Source organism: Meriones unguiculatus, chromosome 10 (assembly GCF_030254825.1).
Source record: "Meriones unguiculatus strain TT.TT164.6M chromosome 10, Bangor_MerUng_6.1, whole genome shotgun sequence".
NCBI classification, from domain to species: Eukaryota; Metazoa; Chordata; class Mammalia; order Rodentia; family Muridae; genus Meriones; species Meriones unguiculatus.
Genome location: NC_083358.1, coordinates 73,493,818 through 73,516,477, shown reverse-complemented (window position 1 = coordinate 73,516,477; position 22,660 = coordinate 73,493,818). Strand labels below are relative to the sequence as shown.

General features: G+C 37.2%; 1 protein-coding gene across 3 annotated transcripts in view; it reads left to right on the top strand.

Moving 5' to 3' along the window:
- The window catches only part of Tbck (TBC1 domain containing kinase), a 166,716-nt gene that overhangs the window by 33,941 nt on the left and 110,115 nt on the right, over positions 1-22,660 (top strand). For all 3 annotated transcript variants that reach the window (XM_060392674.1, XM_060392675.1, XM_060392676.1), the window contains 10 exons: positions 1,110-1,170; positions 3,325-3,386; positions 5,547-5,608; positions 6,455-6,603; positions 7,989-8,127; positions 11,842-11,941; positions 12,768-12,817; positions 12,959-13,088; positions 20,720-20,818; positions 22,311-22,373. In XM_060392674.1, the coding sequence (XP_060248657.1) occupies positions 1,110-1,170; positions 3,325-3,386; positions 5,547-5,608; positions 6,455-6,603; positions 7,989-8,127; positions 11,842-11,941; positions 12,768-12,817; positions 12,959-13,088; positions 20,720-20,818; positions 22,311-22,373 (915 nt within the window). The remainder of the gene's footprint in view (positions 1-1,109; positions 1,171-3,324; positions 3,387-5,546; positions 5,609-6,454; positions 6,604-7,988; positions 8,128-11,841; positions 11,942-12,767; positions 12,818-12,958; positions 13,089-20,719; positions 20,819-22,310; positions 22,374-22,660) is intronic.

Genomic DNA, 22,660 nt, shown 5'->3' with positions numbered 1-22,660 from the left:
CATGTGTATCTGGTTCCCAGAGAGGCTAGAGGGACATATTGAATCCTCTGGAACTAGAGTTACAGATGGTTGTAAGCTTCCACGTAGGTGTTAGGGACCAAACCTTGTCCCTCTGCAAGAGCATCAGTGCCCTTAACTGTTGAGCTGTCTCTCAGGCCCCCCCACCCATCTCCTTTCTTAATTTATATTTTGGTATTTCTTGAAATGTTCAGGTTTTTACTAATTTTATGAACTAAGTGACTGGTTGCGGCTTTTGAAGAGAAACTCTTGCCCCTGGTGCCCACCCTGTTGATTTGTTGCTTTTTGCCTGACATGAGGGGAACATCCTTCTTGATCACATGCTCCTGCTGCCATGACATTTTGTCTTAACTTAGACCCCAAATCTGGGGACAGGCCAAGTATGAACTGAGATCTCTCAAACTGGGAGATAAGCCAAATGCTTTCTACTTTCATGTTGACATCTCAGATATTTTGTCATAGCATTGAGAAACTCACAAGACACCCATCTGTTGTTTCTGTTATCTAAGGAATTTTCCACATAGTTTGACAATGGTAGGCAGCTCATTAATCTTTATCATGGGTAAGAACTAGTTTAACTTTTTCTTTTTCATTTTGTATATTTGAGATCTAATTAAATAACAACAAGAAAATCTGGAACACAGAATGCCAATCTAAAGTTGCTTGACAGGAAGAAGAACTGCTGTAGGGCTGTAGGTGGTTAGAGGTGCAGAGAAGATACTTAAGCAAGATACATAAATAAGGATTACATGGTAGACTTCCAGAGCCATCTCTGTCTTTTGCTAAGTAATACTTTTGGTCATCTGGAAAAACTAACAGTCAAGAATGTGTGGGCTTCAAAAGTGATTAGGGCTTTTGATCACACTTAGATCTAATGATCATTAGATTTTGGTGCCTTTATTAAATATATAACACCTTATTAAATATTATTTAGCAATAGCTCTTCTTTGTCAAGCTGATTAAAAGAAAACAATAAATCTCTGGTAAAAAATGGAAGTGCCAATAAAATCAGCTTCAGTTATGATACACAAAAAGATACCTGGGGGAGGACTCTAAATATTAATAATAATTTATTTTCCCATCTTATTTAGGGGAGAAAATTGTTTCAGAGCTTGGATATTTCTGAAAGATTAAAATTTTTACTTACTTTGGGTAAGTTTATGTATTTGCTTATCTTTCCACCATAAATATAATCTATAGAAACAGCTGTCATCTGCAGTGAAGTACTCTCCTGAAACAGTGACATGCCTATCTTCAGGTTGCTGATGATAAGGTACATGTCAGAAGGTATGGTGAAAACTGTCTTTTAAAACATGTATCAGTTTTCTATATTCATGAAGGAACTTGAACCAGTTGGAAAGAAATCTTAGTTTCATAAGTTAGCCAAGTAAACTATTTTGTATAATCAAAGTAATTGAACGTAAAACTGTATTTCCAACACCATATCTAAACCTTGAGCTACCTTTCTTAAGAAGTGTTTACTTTTCATTAAAATTTACATATATATTATGTTTGAAATTTATAGTAACAAATGTGTAAACTAATTTAGAGTGGAATAAATTAAATGTATGGTAACAAATAAGAGGAAAACTAATAGGACTATTTCATAAAAAATAATGACATTTCAGTGTTTCAGTAATAGAGTTTAAAAATGATAAAACCAGCATCTGTTTCGATTCCCTGTTGGGTGAATCATTTCAGAGGACCCTCTATAGTAGACTCCCATCCTGTTTCCTCTCTTTCATCCCTTCTGGTGTCTATCCTGTTTCCCTTTTTTAATCAGATTTAAGCATCCTCCCTAGGGTCCTCCTTGTTGTTTAGCTTCTTTAGGTCTGTAGAAGGCTGGCCTATATTATACAGCTAATATCCACTTATTTGAGAATATATCATGCCTGTCTTTCTGTTTCTCGGTTATCTCACTCAGGATGATCTCTTCTAGTTCCATCCATTTGCCAGCAATTTTCATGATTTCCTTGTTTTTAATAGCTGATTAATATTCCATTGCGTAGATGTACCACAATGTCTGTATCCATTCCTCCATTGAGGGACATCTAACAGATGCTGAGACTCATGGCCAATCTTTGGGCAGAACGCAGGGAGTCTCATGGAGGAAGATAGGGTTGGGAATAGAGGGACATGGCGGGGACAGGAGCCTCACAAGGAGACCAACAAAACTAAAAGATCTGAGCCCAGGGGGTTCTGCAGACTGATGCACCAATGGAGGACCATGCATGGAGAGGACCTAGACCCCCTGCTCAGATGTGTCCTATTGGCAGTTCAGTTTCCCTGTGGCTCTCTGAGTGAGGGGAGCAGGGGCTGCCTCTATCATGAACTCAGTTGAATGCTCTTTGATCCCTTGCCCTTGATGATGCAGCCTTACCAGGCCATGGAGGAAGAGGATCCAGGCAGTCCTGATGAGACTTAACAAGCTATGGGCAGATGGCAACAGTGGAGAACTCCCCTTTCAGTGGACTAGGGGAAGGGGATGTGGGTAAGAGGGAGGGAGGGTCGGACTGGGGGAAGTTGAGGGAGGGGTCTTTAGTTGGGACAGATAGTGAAGAAAAAATAAAAATTAAAAAATTAAAATAATAAAAAAATAAAACCAGTGGAAAGGAGTCAAGTACTCAAAAGTAATGAATTTTAACTTAGTAGTATAAAATTTTATCTGATTCATTAATTCTTACAAAAACTAGGTACTACAACTGGCAAGGAATTTGTGTCACTGTTAAGTGTGGTCTGTAGGCTGAATTTATACTTTAAATTCTGAGACATATGTGAGTTCATTCTCCAAATCTTATATAATATAGACAAACTATTCACCAGGCACAGTGGTGTAAGCTTTAAATCCCAGGACATAGGATGACAGAGGCAGATCTATGTGTGTTTGAATCCAGCCTGGTCTACAAACTGAGTCCAGGACAGCCAAGGCTACACAGAGAAACCCTGAAAAAAAATTAAAAAAAAACAACAATCATATATATATATATATATGATTATATATATATATATATATATATATATATATATAAAATCATGAAAAAACAAAGCACTTTAAAAAGCCCTTGAATATTTTCCCATATCTCTATTGAAGTCACTATTTTAGTACCCATGCTTAACTGAATTGAGGGGTAGGCCTCTGTGTTTTTATCGAAACATGTAATGAAAGTTAGGTTTTAAAAAAAAAATTTTAGTAGCTTAAATACCAAAAGTACATTATGATATTTGGCATTTTGATCATTTTATTCTCCTAGTTATTGTGATGGATTAAAAACAATGCTTACTCATCTGGGTTTTCTTCTTTCTTAGGCTGTGTAGATGATACTATAATAGTTCTGGCTGAAGAGCATGGTTGTCTGGACATTATTAAGGTTTGTTGTGCATTTGTGCTGTTCTAACAGACTATCTGAGACGGGGTCATTTTTAAAGAACAAAATTAATCATCTCACAGTTTTAGATGCTGGAAATGTCATGATAAAGATGCCCACAGGCTCGGTTTTCTGATGAGGGAAGGTGTCCTCATAGAGCAAGCTGGTGGACAATATGGTTGATATGTGAAGTGTGTTAATAAGATAGCATTCCCAACATGAGGGCCTGTGGCACCCAATCACCTCTCACAGACCACCTCTTTTTTGTTTGTCTGTTTTTATTTTCAGGAATTTTTTAGAATTTCTTACAATGTCTTGATCATATTCACCCCCAATTCTTTCCCCTAACACTCCTCAGGTCAAACCCTATCTTTCTACTTCTCCAAAGTCACCACCTTCCTTTAATAACTTGTCAGCTCCAGTTGCATGGTCCATATATTCCTTGGTGTAGGTTATCTACAGCATCCTGGTCTATTTATCAGGAGCCAAACACTTTTAATCTCCCTTCAGTAGATGCCATTAGCTGTCAATAGTCCTCAACTTCTGGCTCTTGTATGACTTTCCACCCACTCTTTCATGATGGTCCTTCAGCCTTGCAGAGGGGATGTAACATAGATATGCCTGAGCACTCCATAGTCACAACCTCTTTGCATTTTAATTGGTTGTGAATTTCTGCCTAAACTACCATTCACTGTACAAAGAAACTTCTCTGATGGTGTCTGAGAACTGGATAGTCTCCAAGTAGAGAGAGATGAATTTAGAGGACAATACAGAATTATGTCCATTTAGTAGAACAGTAGTAGCCACTTCATCCCAGAAATCCATTTCTTAATATCAAGTACTTGGCTTTAAGTTTCAAGACCTGAATTTAGGGGCACAGTCAAACCAGAGAAGTCTGTTTAGGAAAGTTTGTCATATCAGGATACAATAATGAGGTATTAAAGCTGTACTTATTTCTCTGCAGATGCTGGCTTTTTTTTTTTTTTTTTTTTTTTTTTTTTTTATCCCCAGAGTGACTGTTAAAGTAACTTTAATTCGTTAACTTTAGGTCTGATGTAATTGTTGTCTTGATGGCTTACTGCCTCTGTCTGTTATCAGAGGCCTAGTCCAGGAAGGTTCTAGCCACCTCCATGAACTCTGATCTAGTCCTAGAATGTTTTCAGTGTCTGAGACTTACTGCTGAATTAACTGACCCTTTCTAGCTCTTTCTGAACTGTGGCTGGCTGATTCAACTCAGCTGTTCCGGCTCAAACTCCTCTTCAATTGATTCAAACTGGCTTCTTTTGGCTTCTGACTGAATTACTCTGCTGGGCCTCATAGTAACTTTGGCAATCTGTTCTAATCTTCTGGCTCCTTCTCCTTCTCTGGCTTGTTCTCTCTATACCCTGTCTCTGTAGTGTCCAAGTGGGTTGGGTTACATAGTAATGGGAAGAAGGACTGCCTCTGACATAATCTGATTGGCCTGCTCTTTCATCACCTCCCCCTGAGGGGAGAGCAGCCTTACCAGGCCACAGAAGATGACAATGCAGCCACTTCTGATGAGATCTGATAGACCAAGATCAGAAGGAAGGAGAGGAGGACCTCCCCTATCAGTGGACTTGGGGAGGGGCATGTGTGAAGAAGGGGAAGGGAAGGTGAGATTAGGAGGGGAGGAGGAAGGGGTTAATAGGGGGATACAGAGTGAATAAAGTGTAATTAATAAAAGTTAAAAAAAAAAAAACTCCCCCAGTAGAACTGCCTCCTCACTTTCTCCCTCTGTACTGCTTTCCCTTTTAAGTCACCTCTTTCCTCTCTCTTCTTTTGAGAGTTGGGGCTATCCTAATCTGTCAAATCTTTCCCTGATTAATCACTTTAGTCACTTTCAAACATGGCTGCTTCCTTCTACCAACTAGCTTTCCCATCATTGTTTGGAATTAAAGGCGTGTACTATGGACATGTCTGTATTCCAGCCAGAGGGACTAAAGGTGTGTGGTATGTCTGCATTTCAGCCGGAGCAGCCATGTTTCTGGATTAAAATTCCTCTACAAGTGAGGAATTAGTATAAATTTAAATAAGTCCAAATAAAAGTGTTTTGAAATCAAAACTTGTGAGATTTAAATATTTCAGTAAAATATAGTTGTAGAATTGATCATTTGTCTATTTTTTTTAATCTTTGTTTATCAGGAGCTTCCTGAAAATGTGATAAATATTTTGAAGAAGTGCCTCATCTTCCACCCTTCTAAGAGGTGATTCCTTAAGACTTCAAGTTTACCCCAAGATTCTTTCCATATAGAATTGATTTAGTATTTGGTATGAGACTCATGGACTTAGAACGATAGCTGCATGTGTTGTATTTGGTATGAGACTGATAGCTGCATGTGTGGCAGTACATAATTGATACCGGCATTATAAATGTGATTTAAAGTTAACTTTTGTTAATAAAAGAAGTCAAATCATGGCCAGAAAACTGGCATTAACCAATAAAGTTTCTAACTCATATTCTTACCTCAAGAAGAAAATCACTTAAACAGGAATTTGAGAAATAACAAAAGTTTGTTGTGATTATGTATTATTTACTGAGCATGGCAGAATTTTAATTTTGTAGTTGCTGATAAAAATTGAGAAGTATTTTTTTCACATTTTATTTTCATTTCATGGTGTCGCTTTTAATTACCTAGCTATTTCACTACAGGCAGGAAACTTGTGTGACCATCACAGTCTAGAGAAGCAAGCTTACTAAATGATGTTTATACCTTTTAAGTATAACGCTAGACAAGAATATATTCTAATTTGTCATTAGAAAGGACACTTTATCAAGCCATTGTAGGGGCAAAGGAATAGTATTGCAAGCAGAATTTGGGGTGTTTATAAAATGGTTTCTGGAGAGCATAAGATACAGTGTAACACAAGTAAATAATTCAACATCAAGTCATAGAGTTGTAGCTGCTAGACTCTGCTGAAGGGAGTTCCCATGGTAGGTGTGCTAAGGAGGTATCTAGGGCTTTTAACTCCCACCTTGAATGTTCACTGTGTTTTGTAGAAAAATTTTACGACTTTAATCATGCTCAATATTTTAAATTGTCTTTCTCAAGGCCAACTCCAGACGAATTAGTAAAGGACCGTGTGTTCAGTGAAGTGTCACCTTTATACACCCCCTTTATCAAGCCTGCCAGTCTGTTTTCATCTTCTCTGAGATGTGCCAATTTAACTCTGCCTGAGGATATCAGTGACTTGTGTAAAGGTAAAGAGGAATAAAACATAGGTGGTACTATGAGCCTTGTTTCCAAAAGAAGTCCCCTAACCTGTTTACTTTTGAATTCATCAGTAATAACCCCAACACTAATGGGGTTCGGTGAATAATACCAGGGAATTAAGAGTTATTTTTATAATATTTCAAATATAAGCCAAAGTTTAGACTCTAGTTAATATTCCATATAATGTATTTTAAGTGCTTTTAAAGTTATCTTATCAGTAGGAAGTCTATACCATCATATTTCGCCTTGTAGCATGAGGGAAATAACTTGGAATGAGGAGAGGAATGTGGGTTTTTCCTGCCCATATTTCTTTCTTGCTGTAGAGTATAAAAATTCCTGTGCATGGGGAGTAAAATTTCCACACTTTACCTCTTCTAGCTTCTCTTGACATAAGAAGCAGGCTGATAGCTAAGGTTGACTAATTGCATCACCATGGGCATCTGTTTGGCATATGACTTTCTCCTAAGAGCAAGAAAAAATTATTTTGAGTGTAGGAAGATTGTCTAGAATTTTGACAAGCTCAGGTTCCCTTGACTATCTTTATGCATACGACATTTTTAGGAGGAATTCAACCTGGTACAAAGAGGAATCTAAATCTAGTCATGACACACCTAGACAAGACACCTGACTTCAGTGCATCCTAGCCTCCCAGTTTCACTATGGGCAGGACCCTTGTGTGACCATCACAGTAGAGGAGCAAGCTTACTGAATTATGTGACCAGCTTGTAGGACCACAGGATGCTTTCCTTCTCCTTACTACACCACGTCATAGAAAGTATTCCCTCCTCCCAGGTCAGTGAGGCACTGACTAACTTCTACTGAGGATAAGCCACATAAGGAAGAAAGCAGTCCTCAAACTGTATTCCAAACTAATTCTGTTTGCCCTTCCCATTGCCAGAAACACAGGCCAGTTTTCTCCAGTATTTACTGTGACGAACTAGCCAGGCTCCTAATGATAAAATTCACAGACTTGCCAGTGTCCCCTGTGACTGCATCTCCTTGGACTTCAAACTCTTGGACTTGTCCACACTGAGCCTGTGGCAAATCATCAATTATAGTTCTGCTTTGACTATTAGAGTTGTCTTTCCTGAGAGTTTTTCTGCTTTTGTGTCTCCTTGCACATCGTCCTGTCACTTCTCTGATCCTATGGGTAGTAGTTTACCTCCATGCCATTACCTTTCATATGATTCTTACATATTTTCAGTTTCGTCTGTTTTATTGTTAGGTGGAGTAGCAACTTGCAAAGGCCTTACATACAGAACTGATAACCTGTTTTTCAGCTGATTTTATTATAATGTCAACTATTATGACTATCAGCTATTAATACAGGCAAAAATTGTGATGGTAATTTTGAAAAATTTACTGTTAATAGATACAGACAATGATTACCTGGCAGAGAGATCTATTGAGGAAGTTTACTACCTTTGGTGTTTGGCTGGAGGTGACCTGGAGAAGGAGCTTATAAACAAGGAAATTATTCGATCCAAACCACCTATCTGCACACTCCCAAAGTAAGTAAGGAAAATCTCTGGTAATGACAGTTTAAATCTTTGGTTGATTTTTAATTTTATTTCTTCCAGTAAATGTTCAAATTAAGTGAACTGGGAAGCTTTGAAAATACTATGCCTTGTTGGACGGACTATAGTTCGTAGTTACAGAGCTCTCACAAATACTTTTCTTTCTTATAAATATTGTTTTATAGGAAATAATTGGCTTTATTATTTATTTGAAAATCATGTGATAGTAATAAAAAGTGTGTATATCAGAGCAGTTATTTTCCAAACATTGATAGCATTGCTGTTCATATAGAAACATGAATGTGTATTTACTGAGCTTTAAAATTTCAGTTTCATAATCCAGAACAAATTTTGTAGATATATTAGGTACTTTTCTATTGCAGTGATAAAATACCATGACCAAAAGCCAGTCTTATAGAAGAATGGGTTTATTTTGGCTTATAAGCAGAGGGAGAGGGTCTAATGGCTGAAGGGCATTTAGGAGGAGCAGGCAACAGAGAGATCACATTGTCATTTTTACACAGAAGAGAGACAGAGAGAGAACACAAGTGAAGTGTCACAAGGTGATGAAACCTCAAAGCCTCACATGATATACTTCTTCCTCCAAAGCTACACCTCCTAAAAGTGCCATAAGCTTCCCAAACAGCTCTACTAACTGAGGACCAAGTGTTCAAATTCATGAGCCTAAAGGCAGATTTCTCACTCAAACAACCATAATAGATAACTATGGAATTTATCTAGTAATTATTAATTTTGTTAAATTTTTGGCTAAACCATTAGGTTTCAGCTTTACCACTTCTATTTAAATTTTTGTTTTTCAAAACGACTGCCTACAGATTGGGAAAGAATCTTCACTAACCCTTTATCTGACAGAGGACTCATATCCAGTATATACAAAGAACTAAAGAAGCTGAAAAGCAGCAATCCAAGTAATCCAATTAAAAAATGGGGAACAGAGCTAAACAGAGAATTCTCGACAGAGGAATATCGAATGGCAGAAAAACACTTAAAGAAATGCTCATCCTCATTAGCCATCAGGGAAGTGCAAATCAAAACGACCCTGAGATATCACCTTACACCCATCAGAATGGCCAAGATGAAAAACTCAAGTGACAACACATGCTGGAGAGGTTGTGGAGAAAGGGGAACCCTTCTCCACTGCTGGTGGGAATGTAAACTGGTACAACCACTCTGGAAAGCTATCTGGGGCTTTCTAAGACAAATAGGAATAGTGCTTCCTCCAGACCCAGCTATACCACTGCTAGGTATATACCCAAAGTTTGTTCAAGTACACAAAAAGGACACTTGCTCAACCATGTTTATAGCAGCTCTATTTGTAATAGCCAGAACCTGGAAACAACCCAGATGTCCATCAACGGTGGAATGGGTACAGAAATTGTGGTATTTTCATACAATGGAATACTACTCAGCAATCAAAAAGGAGGAAATCATGAAATTTGCAGGCAAATGGTGGGATCTAGAAAAGATCATTCTGAGTGAAATATCCCAGAAGGAGAAAGACAAACATGGGATATACTCACTTATATAGACCTATAAGATATGATAAACATAATGAAATCTATACACCTAAAAAAGATAATCAATTGAGCGGACATGGGGTAAGATGATCAATCCTCATTTAGAAAGACAGATGGGATGTGCATTGAACATATGACAGGAGTCTACTGAGCGCATCTGAAAGACTCTTAACTAGCAGTGTTTTCAAAGCAAAGACTCATGACTAAACCTTTGGCAGAGTACAGGGAATCATAAGAAAGAAGGGGAGTTAGTCTGATGGGGAAAGGATAGGAGCTCCACAAGGACCAAATATATCTGGGCACAGGGTCTTTTCTGAGACTGACATTCAACCAAGGACCATGTATGGATATAACCTAGAACCTCCACTCAGATGTAGCCTGTGGTAGCTCAGTAACCAATTGGTTTCCCAAAGTGAGGGGAACAGGGACTATTTCTAACAGGAACTCAATGACTGGCTCTTTGGTCTCCCCACCCCTGAAGGGAGAAGCAGTCCTGTTAGGCCACAGAGGAGGGCTTTGCAGCCAGTCCTGAAGATACCTGATAAAACAGGATCAGATGAATGGGGAGGAGGTCCCCCCTATCAGTGGACTTGGAAAGGGGCACGGTGGAGATGAGGGAGGGAGGGAGGGAGGGAGGGACTGGGAGGGAATGAGGGATCGGGACATGGCTGGGATACAGAGTTAATAAAATGTAACTGATAAAAAAATAAAAAAAATAAAAATAAAATAAAATAAATTTTTGTTTTTCTTTTTTCTTTTCTTTTTTTTTTTTTACTGGTTTTCAAACCAAGGACCTTACCTATGGGGTAAGGCAAGTTTTCTGTTACTAAGATTCATTAGCTCTTTCTGTCCTCTTTAAGCAGTGTCTGGATGTTCATTGTTGTTATTCTACTCACTGAGTTAAATATGAAATCAGAAATAGATTTCAGAAAATTAAAAATGATAGATACTTAAAAAAACATAAGCTTCTGAAATTCTAAACCAAGTTTCAAAGCATTTGCTATTTTTGCTCTGAGAACCTATCAACCAGTGTGCTTTTTCCTTCTTCCCCTCTAAGCCTTCATCTAGACAGACTTTCTCAGAAGTTATTTGAATAGGGTTAAGACAGCCATTCGCTGCATGTGCCTGAAGAGACTGCAGAGCACACTTGTGTAACCTACCATGCTTTGTGTGTCTTCTAGCTTCATTTCTGCTCCTGTGGCAAAGACCCAGGCCAAGAGCAGCTGAGGGGAGAAAGTCACAGTCCACTGTTGAGAGCAGTCAAGGCAGGAACTCCGAGCAGAAACTTAAAGGCACAGCATTGCCTCTGACCAGGAAACTTACTCCCAACCAAGAGTATAGATAGAAGTAAGCATGGAAGATGCTGCTTGCCAGCTGGCTGGCACTCCTGCTTATATTAGCCAGCTTTCCTACACAGGTCAGGACTACCTTCCTAGGACTGATAGCTCCACACGGGGCTAGGCACTCCCGCATGAATTAACAATCGAGGAAGTCTTTGACAAACATGCTGACATCCCCGTCATGGCAATTCCTCAACTGGGCTTTGCTTTTAGATGACTTTAGACCAGTGGTTCTCAACCTTCCTAATGCTGCAAACTTTTAATACAGTTCCTTGTGTTGTGCTGATCCCAACCATAAAATTATTTTGTTGCTATTTCATAACATTAATTTGGTACTATTATGAATTGAAAGGTAAATATCTGTGTTTTCCAATGATATTGGGGGACCTCTGTGAAAGGGTTGTTCAAGACTCAGGGTCGAGACCCCCAGGGTGAGAACCACTGTTCTAGTCTTGTCAATGACAGTTAAAGTAATAAGGACAGCACATGGCAAGTTTATAGCTAATCAAGAGATAGAAAAAAGTCAGCCCTGTTTGTAAAAACTTCAACTAGCACTTACCGTTTTTCAAAACTTTGTTTTTTAAGGCAAGGTCTCATGTAGCCCATCCTAGACTTGAACTCCCTATGTAACTGACTGTCCACAAACTCCTGATACCTCCACCTCTACCTTCCAAGCCCTGGGACCCAGGCTTGTGCACCATGCTGGGCTTGTTTTTAAAATTAACTATCTACTCTGATGAAGCTATGATAGGAAAATGTTATTTTTAGAAGAAATAAATTAGATTTTTTTACAATTATTATAACAACTTTTTTCTTTCTTTAAATCTTAGTTTTCTCTTTGAAGATGGTGAAAGTTTCGGACAAGGTCGAGATAGAAGCTCACTCTTAGATGACACCACTGTGACATTGTCCTTGTGCCAGCTAAGAAATGTAAGGTTGAAAGTTTGCCAAATATGCTTCATATTTTAAAAACAATACCTTAAAGATAACACACAACACTTTGCATTCATGCCTGATTTTCTGATACACAAGAGAGTTTCTGTAGTGTGTGTTCAGAGGAGAAGTGCCAGAAAACAGCTGTGTAAACTGTGTTAACTGCAGCCTACACATGCTGTCTGACTACTCCAAACAGTGTGTCTTCTCATTATCATCGAATAAGCCCTCCTATTTCTCCACTTGGTAAAACATGATACTACATTTTAAATTATTCCGGTTGATTAGATCCTGGTGTTTTAAAATGAATAATACTAATTACAGTTGCCTGATAACAGTACATTTGTGAGTTCTGTGCATTGCACGATCATATATTTCATCAGTATTTCTGAGTGACTTCTCACTTAAAAACTTTAAAAAGTGTATCCCAGAAATTGTCATTTTAGGCTATATTTCATGCAACTATCCTTGAAGACTATATGGAAAAGCACCTCTTTGTTTTTAGTAATCTTTAATAAATGAATATTTCAATAAGTACCTCTTTTTAATCACTTATATTTATATTAATGTTAGTAAATTGGTGTTATATTGAGGAAATGTTAGGAACGCTACTTGTAGAGGGGAAAGGGAAGGCCTTGCTAGTGTGTCCCTTGTTAGAAGTGGGCTATGTTTGCATGTTCCTGAAACAAACTAATCTGTAGATCCTGCTTTTTCTTTGTGCTGCTGTTAATTCATAATTTTTACACTACTGTTCTTTCTAAGGAGGTTTTGCTCTTGCCACCCAACATAATAATTTATAAATATTTTGTTTTTAAATTCACAGAGATTAAAAGATGTTGGAGGAGAAGCATATTATCCATTACTTGAAGATGAGTGAGTATATGTTCCTTCATTTGACATTATTTTCTGTTTCCATAAAATTAATGAGAAATTTGTAGATTTTTAATAGAACATTTATTAAGTAGTGTTTTCATATTGTCTATCATTATTTTTACTTTTGTTGTTCCTTTACAGCCAATCAAATTTACCTCATTCAAACAGCAGTAATGAGTTATCTGCAGCTGCCACCCTGCCTTTAATCATCAGAGAAAGGGATACGGAATATCAGCTAAACAGAATTATTCTCTTTGACAGGCTGTTGAAGGTAGGAATTCTAACATATCAAGTGTTAATGATGGCCCATATGAGTCTTCCTTTAGTATTGTTAATTTGATAGCTTGAAATTATGAGTAAAGTAATTCTTATGGTTTCTTTTGTGATTAACTTGTCTAGCTTATTGAATTGCTAGAAGCTCCAAATAAGTTATAAAAGTCAATAGGAAAAGGTACCAGTAATGATAGAAATAGTGATGAAATATTAATACAGTTAGTCAACCACTATCCAACCCCCCCCTTTACTAAGATGATAATGTACAGTTTGGGTGGGATATTCTTTCGTATCATTAACAAGATAAGCGTGGGCTTGTAAAGGCTGGGCTTCTTTATTTAGAGCAGGTAGGAAACAGTTTGAAAAGCAAATGTAAGATGCATATCAAGAACCTAAGACATAAATATCCTGTGTGCTAATAATTATCTTCTAGAGTCCCTTCAAATTACAGATTTATAGACGGACAAGTGAGCTAGACCTTCTAGAAGTCACAGTAGCACATGCTGAGCACATACCTTCTACACCATGAGAATTTTAAAGGTTCTTGTATCCATTGTCTTCTTTGATCACATAACACAAGAACCCTGCTTTTCAGTCACTAACAATCTGCCCAGAGCACAAAACCGATAGGGATGATTAGGAATAGGTAGAATGAATTCCTGTTTTTTAATTGTATTACTCATCCTTTAGAAATAGTTAGTGGTGGATTCATCTCATTATTTATATAGAAAACACCAGACCCAGTGGTTATTAATCTTAGAAATCTATTAAAGGACTCTTCAACTTTATCACCAATATATATTACTAAGTATCCAAACTAGAATATGGCACCTAGTATTTGCTATTTCTTGCCTTGATACTATTTTTAAATTATTATTTTAAAATTTTTATTGGTAATAATGATGATGGTGTGTGTGTGTGTGTGTGTGTGTGTATGTTTGTGTGTGATGTATGTGTGGGCATCTGTACCAGAGTGTGCATGTGGAAACCTTGCATGTGGAAACCAGAAGGCAACTTTGTAGAGTTCAGTCTCTTCCTTTTACCTTTCCATGAATGCCAGGAATCAAACTCAGATTATGAAGCTAGTGCAGCGAGTGACTTTACATACTGTGCCATTTCTCAGACTTCCTTTCAATCTTTTAATCATATATATGTCAGTTAAAATATCAAAACAACCCTGAAATTTCACCTTACACCCATCAGAATGGCCAAGATCAAAAATTCAAGTGACAACACATGCTGGAGAGGTTGTGGCGAAAGGGGAACCCTTCTCCACTGCTGGTGGGAATGTAAACTTGTACAACCACTCTGGAAATCAATCTGGTGCTTTCTCAAACAACTAGGAATAGCGCTTCCTCAAGATCCAGCCATACCACTCCTAGGTATATATCCACAAGAGGCTCAAGTACACAAAAAGGACATTCGCTCAACTGTGTTTGTAGCAGCTTTATTTGTAATAGCCAGAAGCTGGAAACAGCCCAGATGCCCCTCAACTGAAGAATGGATGCAGAAACTGTGGTACATCTATACAATGGAGTATTACTCAGCAATGAAAAATAAGGAAATCATGAAATTTGCAGGTAAATGGTGGGACCTGGAAAGGATCATCCTAAGTGAGTTGTCCCAGAAGCAAAAAGACACACACGGCATATACTCACTCATATAAACATCTAATCATACTAAGCAAAAGAGAGGACCTAACTAAAATGTTCAATACCCATCCTGAAAGGCAAAGAGGACGGACATCAGAAGAAGAAGAAAACAGGAAACAACCTAGGAACCTGCTACAGAGGGCCTCTGAAAGCCAGAAGAAGAAAACAGGAAACAACCTCAGAACCTGCCACAGAGGACCTCAGAAAGCCTCTGCCGTGCAGACTATCAAAGCAGATACTGAGCCTGATGGCCAACTGTCGGGCAGAGTGAATGGAATTTTATGTAAGAAGTGGGAAATAGTAAGAGCTGGAGAGGACAGGAACTCCACAAGGAGAGCAACAGAACAAGAAAATTTGAACATAGGGAACTTCCCAGAGACTCATACTCCAACCAAGGACTATTCATGGAGATAACCTAGAACCCTGACAATGCAGCCACTTCTGATGAGAACTGATAGACTAAGATCAGAAAGAAGGAGAAGAGGACCCCCCTATCAGTGGACTTGGGGAGGGGCATGTATGCAGAAAGGGGGGTAGGGTGGGACTGGGAGGGATGGAGGGAGGGGCTTATGGGGGGATACAAAATGAATAAAGTGTAATTAATAAAAGTTAAATAAAAAATTTAAAAAATTGACATATACAGCTGTGTATATTTATGAAGTACCATTGTGATATTTAATCCTTTTGTTTTCAAAATACAATATACTCAAGTCAAAATAAGCTTATCTGTTTCTTTAGACACTTACCATTTCTTGTGGCAGAATATTTATATAATTTTTGTAGCTTCCTTGTAAGATACAATGTACTCTTATTATTTATAGATAGCCACTCTTCTGTGTGTTAGAGCGCTAGTATCACCGACGTAACTGCATACATGAGTAACTTTTTCTGTCCTCTCACTACATATGAGTGAAATCATATGTATTTATTTTCTGTGTGTAGCTTATTTGATTTAACATAGAATCTTTCTGTTTTATGCATGTTCTCACAAATTATAGGATTTTGTGTATGGGGTCTGAGTAATATTTCATTTAAAACATATGCCACATTTCTTCTATATACTCATTGATAGACATAAATTAATTCTATTTGTTGCATATTATGAATAATGGTATTTCAGTAAACACATCACTGCAGATGTCCATCTCCTTTGTGATTCCATCTCCTTTGCATTCATACCCAGAATTGGAATTTGTGGATCATAATAAGTATTATAGGTTGAGTGTAAATTGTCCTACACAAGCTTGTACCTGTCAACACTTGGTCACTATTTTAGGATGTTGTGGAACCCTTAGGAGGTGCAGTGTAGGTGGAGAACATGGGGTCTAGCAGTAGACATTTAAGGCTCAGCCCTAATTCCGGCAACGATCTCTTTACTTCCTTACTGGCATTCAACAAGTAGCTGCTATCCATTCAAAGCACCCCTTGCCTTTCTCACCTTTGATAGACAGTATTGCCCCAATCTGAGAGTCGAAGAAACCTCTCTTAAGTTCTTTCTGAGAGGCATTGTCAGTGATGAGGAAAGTCAGATATGTCTGTCTTTAACTTTTTGAGGCAATTCTACGTTGTTTCCCATAATGGGACTATGACTTGAATTGCCACCCAGAGTGTGCCTCAGTAGCAGCCACAATAACCAAGAGTTGAGGTGCTTCTTTGTGGTTTCTGCTCTGCCTTTCCCCAGGGTTGGTGCTGCTGAGTGTTTTCAGTGGCCTGTGTGCAGATCTTCTTGAACGTCTGTTTAGAACTACTGATAGTTTGGGGGAGGAGGGTTGTTTGTTTTTTCTTACTATTGAGGCTTTGGTTTCCTTACTGTATTCTGGATGATCAACTCCTTGTCAGTTGTAAAGGTTGCCAATATTTTCTACAATTCCATAAACTATTTCTTACCTAAATTTTTTAATTTACTATGCAGTAGCATTTATCTGTATGTATCTGTTTTTCTTTCTGTTTTATGTGCTTTTAAAGTAATATAATTAAAAAAGTAATTTGTTAAGTTTAATATTCCTGTGTTTTTTCCTGTGGTATTTTCTTCTATTTTACACTTTCTGACCTTACATTTAAGTGTGGACTCTAATTTGAGCTGATTTTTGGAGTCAGTGAGAGAAGAGTTTGGTTTCAGGAATCTGTTGTTGTTTGGGTTTTTTGTTTGTTTGGTTGGTTTTGGGGGTAGTGTTTTTTGTTGGTGATTTTTGGTTTTTTGCTTGTATATACCTAATTTTCCTAATGCATTTATTGAAAAATGCTCTGTGGAGGCCTGAGTTTATATCCTACTTGCTATTCTGTTCCCTGTCAAGTTTTATACTTGATACCATTGTTTTATTACCTTTGTAGTAAATTTTGGAATCAGAGAATGTAATATATTGTGCTCAAAACTGGCTTGCTTTTGTTTTTATTCACTTTTTAGGATTTTTTTTCTCATTTTGTAAAGAACATCATTGATATTTTGACAGAGATTACATTGACTCTGTAGATTGCTTTGGTCAGTATATATATTCTAATAATATTTAATGATCAGTCCATGAATCAGAGGTATTTTTTCCACTATTATGTGTCTCTTTCAATATCTTTTCTGGGTTTTGGATTTTATGGTTTGTTTGCTTGTGACAGGCCTTTATTATGTACCCTAGGCTAGCTTCAAACTCATCATCCTCCTGCCTCATCCTTCTGAGTGCTGGGATTTGCAGGCATATGACACTGTTCTCAGCCATTCAGTTTGTTTAATCAATTTTATAGAATCAGTATAGAGATAATTCATTTTTTATTAAATTTATTTTATAAATTCTAGAGACTATTTTATAAATTAGTTTATAAAATAAATTTTATGAATTCTAGATAGTATTATATATACTGTTCTTAGAGTTCCTTTCTTCATTTCTCTTTCAGGTACTTCATTATTGATATAATGAAACTGATTTTTTTTTTCAATGCAGTTTATTCAGGAACTTTGAACAATCCTCGGACCCTGGGGAAAGCCAGCCCACAGCTTAAATAGCCTCTGGGTAGCCAACCCAGGCGTGCCACGTGGGCAATAGAGATAGGTCCACATACATGGAACCAAGCCAGATCCTCGGCCTTAGCCAAAGATCAGAAAGGAGAGGAGAACCTCCCCTATTAGTGGACCTGGGGAGTGGCATGCAAGCAGAGGGAGGAGCGAGGGTGGGATTGGGAGGGGAGGAGGGAGGGGCTTATGAGGGGATGCAGAATGAATAAAGTGTAATTGATGAAAATTTTTTAAAAAAAAAGGGAAAAAATAATTTAAGAACCTTAAATGACTTTCAAAATTGGAGGAAAACATGGAGTTAGTCAATTGGCATGGAGCATGTCTCGCCCCTGGGGGCAATGGTCTCCTGAACCTACTCAGACCTCGGACACCACCACTGCTAGTTCTAGAACTGACGCAGGATGTTTCAACGAGGGGGTTAAGGCTTCTCATAATATTTCCTATAAGCCCACACCTGTTTGTCTATATCCCCCATTTTTATTCATTATTAGCCAGATAGAGCCAAGTAATTGTGGTAATGATAGTTGCTTTTTTGCCCAATGCTGGAATGCTAGTAAATTTAGGTATGCCCTGGTTACTCACATGCCTCACTGGGTGCCTGTGCCCATTGATGCCCCTCACGCTATGACTCTTCAGACAGAAAAGGGATCTTGGAACTACAGCCACCATTGTTAATACCATCTCATTGGCGGCTGTTGGAGCTACCACCGGGGCATTAGCCATGAGTCATACTGGGCAGACTGCTCAGACCCTGAATAATCATTTAGCCAATGTAGCTCATGCCTTAGTTGTACATAAAGGAATGAAACTGATTTTTATCTATTGATTTCATATACTGCAACTTCACTAAGTTTATTCATTAGTTGTAATACAGTTTTGGAGGAATCGCTATGGTTTTGTAAATATAGGTCATGTTTCTGTAAGCAGTTTGTACAGCTTTTATTTCTTTGTCTTGCCCGGTTGCTGACTAGGACGTCTGTAATCTTCTGGATAAAAAGAGTGAGAGTGAACTTCTGTCTTGTTCCACATCTTGGAATGAATGTGTTCGGCTTTTCTCAGTGTAGAATGATGTTAGCTGTGGGCTTGGATGGCCTTTATTATACTGTGGTACGTTCTTTTCCATCTAATTTGTAAAGATGCTTTTCATTGAAGTGGTGGTGGATCTTGTTAAAATTTTCTGTGTTTATTGATAGGATAATATGATTATTGTTCTTCATTGTGTTAATCTTGTGTATCCTGTTTTTGCTTTGTGTGTGGTGAACCATCCCTATGATAAATCCCACTGGACTATGGTGAGTCTTTCATGTGCTGTGGAGCTCAGTTTATAGCGTTATGTTGAGAATTTGAACTTTATTCATTAGGGATGCTGGTCTATAGTTTTTCTTGTCTAGTTTGGGTATGGGGCAATGTTGTGCTCTAGAATGTGTTTAAACAAATTATTCATATTCATATTTAAAATAATTTGAGAATTGATAATTACTTTCTCTAAGCATTTGGTAGTATTTCAAAGTCTAGTCCTAGACTTTACTTTGAGATGGGATCTTTTTACTATGGATTTAGTCCTGATAACCTATTTTTGATTGGTTCAGATTTCAAATTTGTTCATCATTCAGTCTTTAAAGGGTATGGGCCCACTTTAGACTTTGTCCATTTCTTCCAGTTAATCAAAGATTTTAGGGATGGTTGTTCCTAATCTTTGACAATCCTTTGTATTTCTGTGGTATCGGTCATATAGCTTTACTTTTATCTCTGATTTTATTTGAATCTTTGCTCTATTTTAATGAATAATTTATATTTATTAGTATGTGTGAGAGAGACTCAGAGTGTATGTTGTGTTATTGTTTATGTGCACATTTTGTGTGCAGTATTCATAAAGGCTAGAAAAGAGTACTGGATCCCCTAGAGCTGGAGCTGGAGGCAGCTGTGAATTAACATGTGATTGCAGGAAGTAAACCCTGCTGTCAGAAAAAGTAAAAAGTCATCTTTACCACTGAGCCATCCCTGTCCCCTCTTTGTGCTCTCTTCTTTTTTAAAGTATAGCTAAGGGTTTACTTTCTTTTTAATTCTTTAAGATATTTTATTTATCTTTTTACTGTTTTTGTGAAGTCTATCTCATTTATTCTTGTTCTAATGTTTATCATTTAACTTCTAACTTTGAGTTTGGCATTTCTCTTCTTGCAGTTGCCTTATATAGATTATTGATGTGAAATGTTTCTGCTTGTTTAATATGGTTACTCATTTCTGTAAATTTCCTTCATAGAACTAATTTTACTGTATCCCGTAGGTTTTTGGTATGTTGTTTTCATTATTGTTTGTTTCAAAAAATGTTTTTAGTCTGATGGGGAAAGGATAGGAGCTGCACAAGGACCAAATATATCTGGGCACAGGGTCTTTTCTGAGACTGACATTCAACCAAGGACCATGTATGGATATAACCTAGAACCTCCACTCAGATGTAGCCTGTGGTAGCTCAGTAACCAATTGGTTTCCCAAAGTGAGGGGAACAGGGACTATTTCTAACAGGAACTCAATGACTGGCTCTTTGGTCTCCCCACCCCCGAAGGGAGGAGCAGTCCTGTTAGGCCACAGAGGAGGGCTTTGCAGCCAGTCCTGAAGATACCTGATAAAACAGGATCAGATGAATGGGGAGGAGGTCCCCCCTATCAGTGGACTTGGAAAGGGGCACGGTGGAGATGAGGGAGGGAGGGAGGGAGGGACTGGGAGGGAATGAGGGATCGGGACATGGCTGGGATACAGAGTTAATAAAATGTAACTGATAAAAAAAAATAAAATAAAAAAAAATGTTTTAATTTTCTTTATAACTGGATCCATGGATAGTTAAGAAGTATACTGTTGAATTCCTACGTATGTGTTATTTTCAAACATTTTTGGTGATTAGTCTCTAGTTTTGTTGTATTGTTGTTGGTAAATATGCATGATATGATTTTAACTTTTGACTATTTTATATTATCATAGGCTTATCCGTACAAAAAAAATCAAATCTGGAAAGAAGCAAGAGTTGACATCCCTCCACTTATGAGGGGTTTAACCTGGGCTGCTCTTCTGGGAGTTGAGGTAATAAAACAAAAAGATTGGAAATTGATGAGTTATGAATAGAAAGAAAATTAAATGGATAGTTCTCCCTGGTGCAGGGATTCATATTTGTCTCCAAATGCTTGGGAGACTGTGGGAATGGAGCATGAGTTTGAGGTCACCCTGGAATACATGGAAGAATCCTATCTTAGAAAACTGTAATGATTTCATTTCTTTTAATAGAAAATGATATACTTAAATATGAACATAAAAATATTTGATAATTTTAAGTAGAAAAATACTTAACAAGAATGTAATATAACATATAATTTTATTAATGTATCCCCAAAAATCATGGAGTGTGTTTTATGTTGGCCAACTGTTGCTGGCTGTGGACCCTGCCCTACAGTGTAGCCTCAGTCCCCTATTAGCCGAATTTTTTTCTTAATTCTTGATTTCTTAATGATCGTCTATAAATTTCTTTGAATGTGTTTGGTTGCTTCACAAGACTGCCTATTGTTCTTTGCCACATAATAATATTTAGTACTGTAGAACTATATTATACTCCAATCCAGAAAGACTTATATTATTAGATTTTTCAATCTGTTATTAACAGATACCCAAAGAAATTTATCCAGTAAATACTTTGACTAAAATCTTGGCTTTCTCCACCATTGTAATAAGTCATAAAAATAAAAACTTTTTAATGTGTGATCTTGTAGCACATGATTGAAATTTAAAGTAGTGTATTCAGATATTGTTTATTATGAGCCTAATGTTTCTATAATTACAGAATATCCACCTTACTCCAAATGTTCCTGGCACTATCATTCTGCTGAACAAATTTATTTTATTTGCCTTGCCAACTTTAACAGAAATATTTATAAGATAAACCTCTCCAAACCTCTACAATAAAATCTCCATCATAAAAATTTTGATGTATGAGTTAGTAAAAACAATGAAAACAACGTTTTGGTATACTCTTTAGATGTCATTTACTTCCTTTTGGTATATATAATTCGAAGGGTTCTTTGGGTTGTTTTTGTTTCTTTTTGAGGTAATGTCTCACCGTGTTGCCATGATGTCTGTCTGCTTCTTCCTCTTGAATGTTAGGATTAAAGGTGTGCATCAATACACCAGGTAAAGGTCTACCTCGCCAAAATGGCAAATGACCTTTGCTATGTATGGTCAATGATGTAAAAACATTCTAAGCTGTGGATTAATTGTAGTTTACGTATACTTATCCATGTTTAGGTAGGTCTTCAAAAGTAGATTTTTTTTTATAAGAAATGTTTTTTTTCTTTTTAGCATCATTAATCCAAAAATTTGAAATTTAAAAGCTTTTGGGTATGACATCTTGCTGAAAAACAAAATGGGTTTTTCGTTTTTAGATTAGAAATATTGTGCCAGTAAATTTTAAACAAGTACTCTAAATATAAGAAAAACTATAAATTAAAATGCTTATGATCCCAATATATTAATGCATACTACCGATTTCGTTAAGGTTATAATAAATTAATTTTGTTTTTTGCAGGGAGCTATTCATGCCAAGTATGATGCAATTGATAAAGACACTCCAATTCCCACAGATAGACAAGTAAGGTGTTCCTGAGACAGTTGTGCCAATTCTTTAAAGTTATAAGGTGTGAGAAAAACTCTTCCTTTCATTATGAATATTCTGACACTGCCTGATATGTGCTAGAAAAAGTTTCTCTTACACTCAGAAACTAATGTGTGATTTTTCCAAAGATTAATTTCAAAACTGAAAAACTTTTACCAGTGATTATAAAGATGAGATGTTGTGAAACAGTCTCTTTGTGTGTGTTGAAGAAGCATGGTCTGTGGGATCATGTGTTACAGTTGTACCTCCTTCTTTACTGCTCA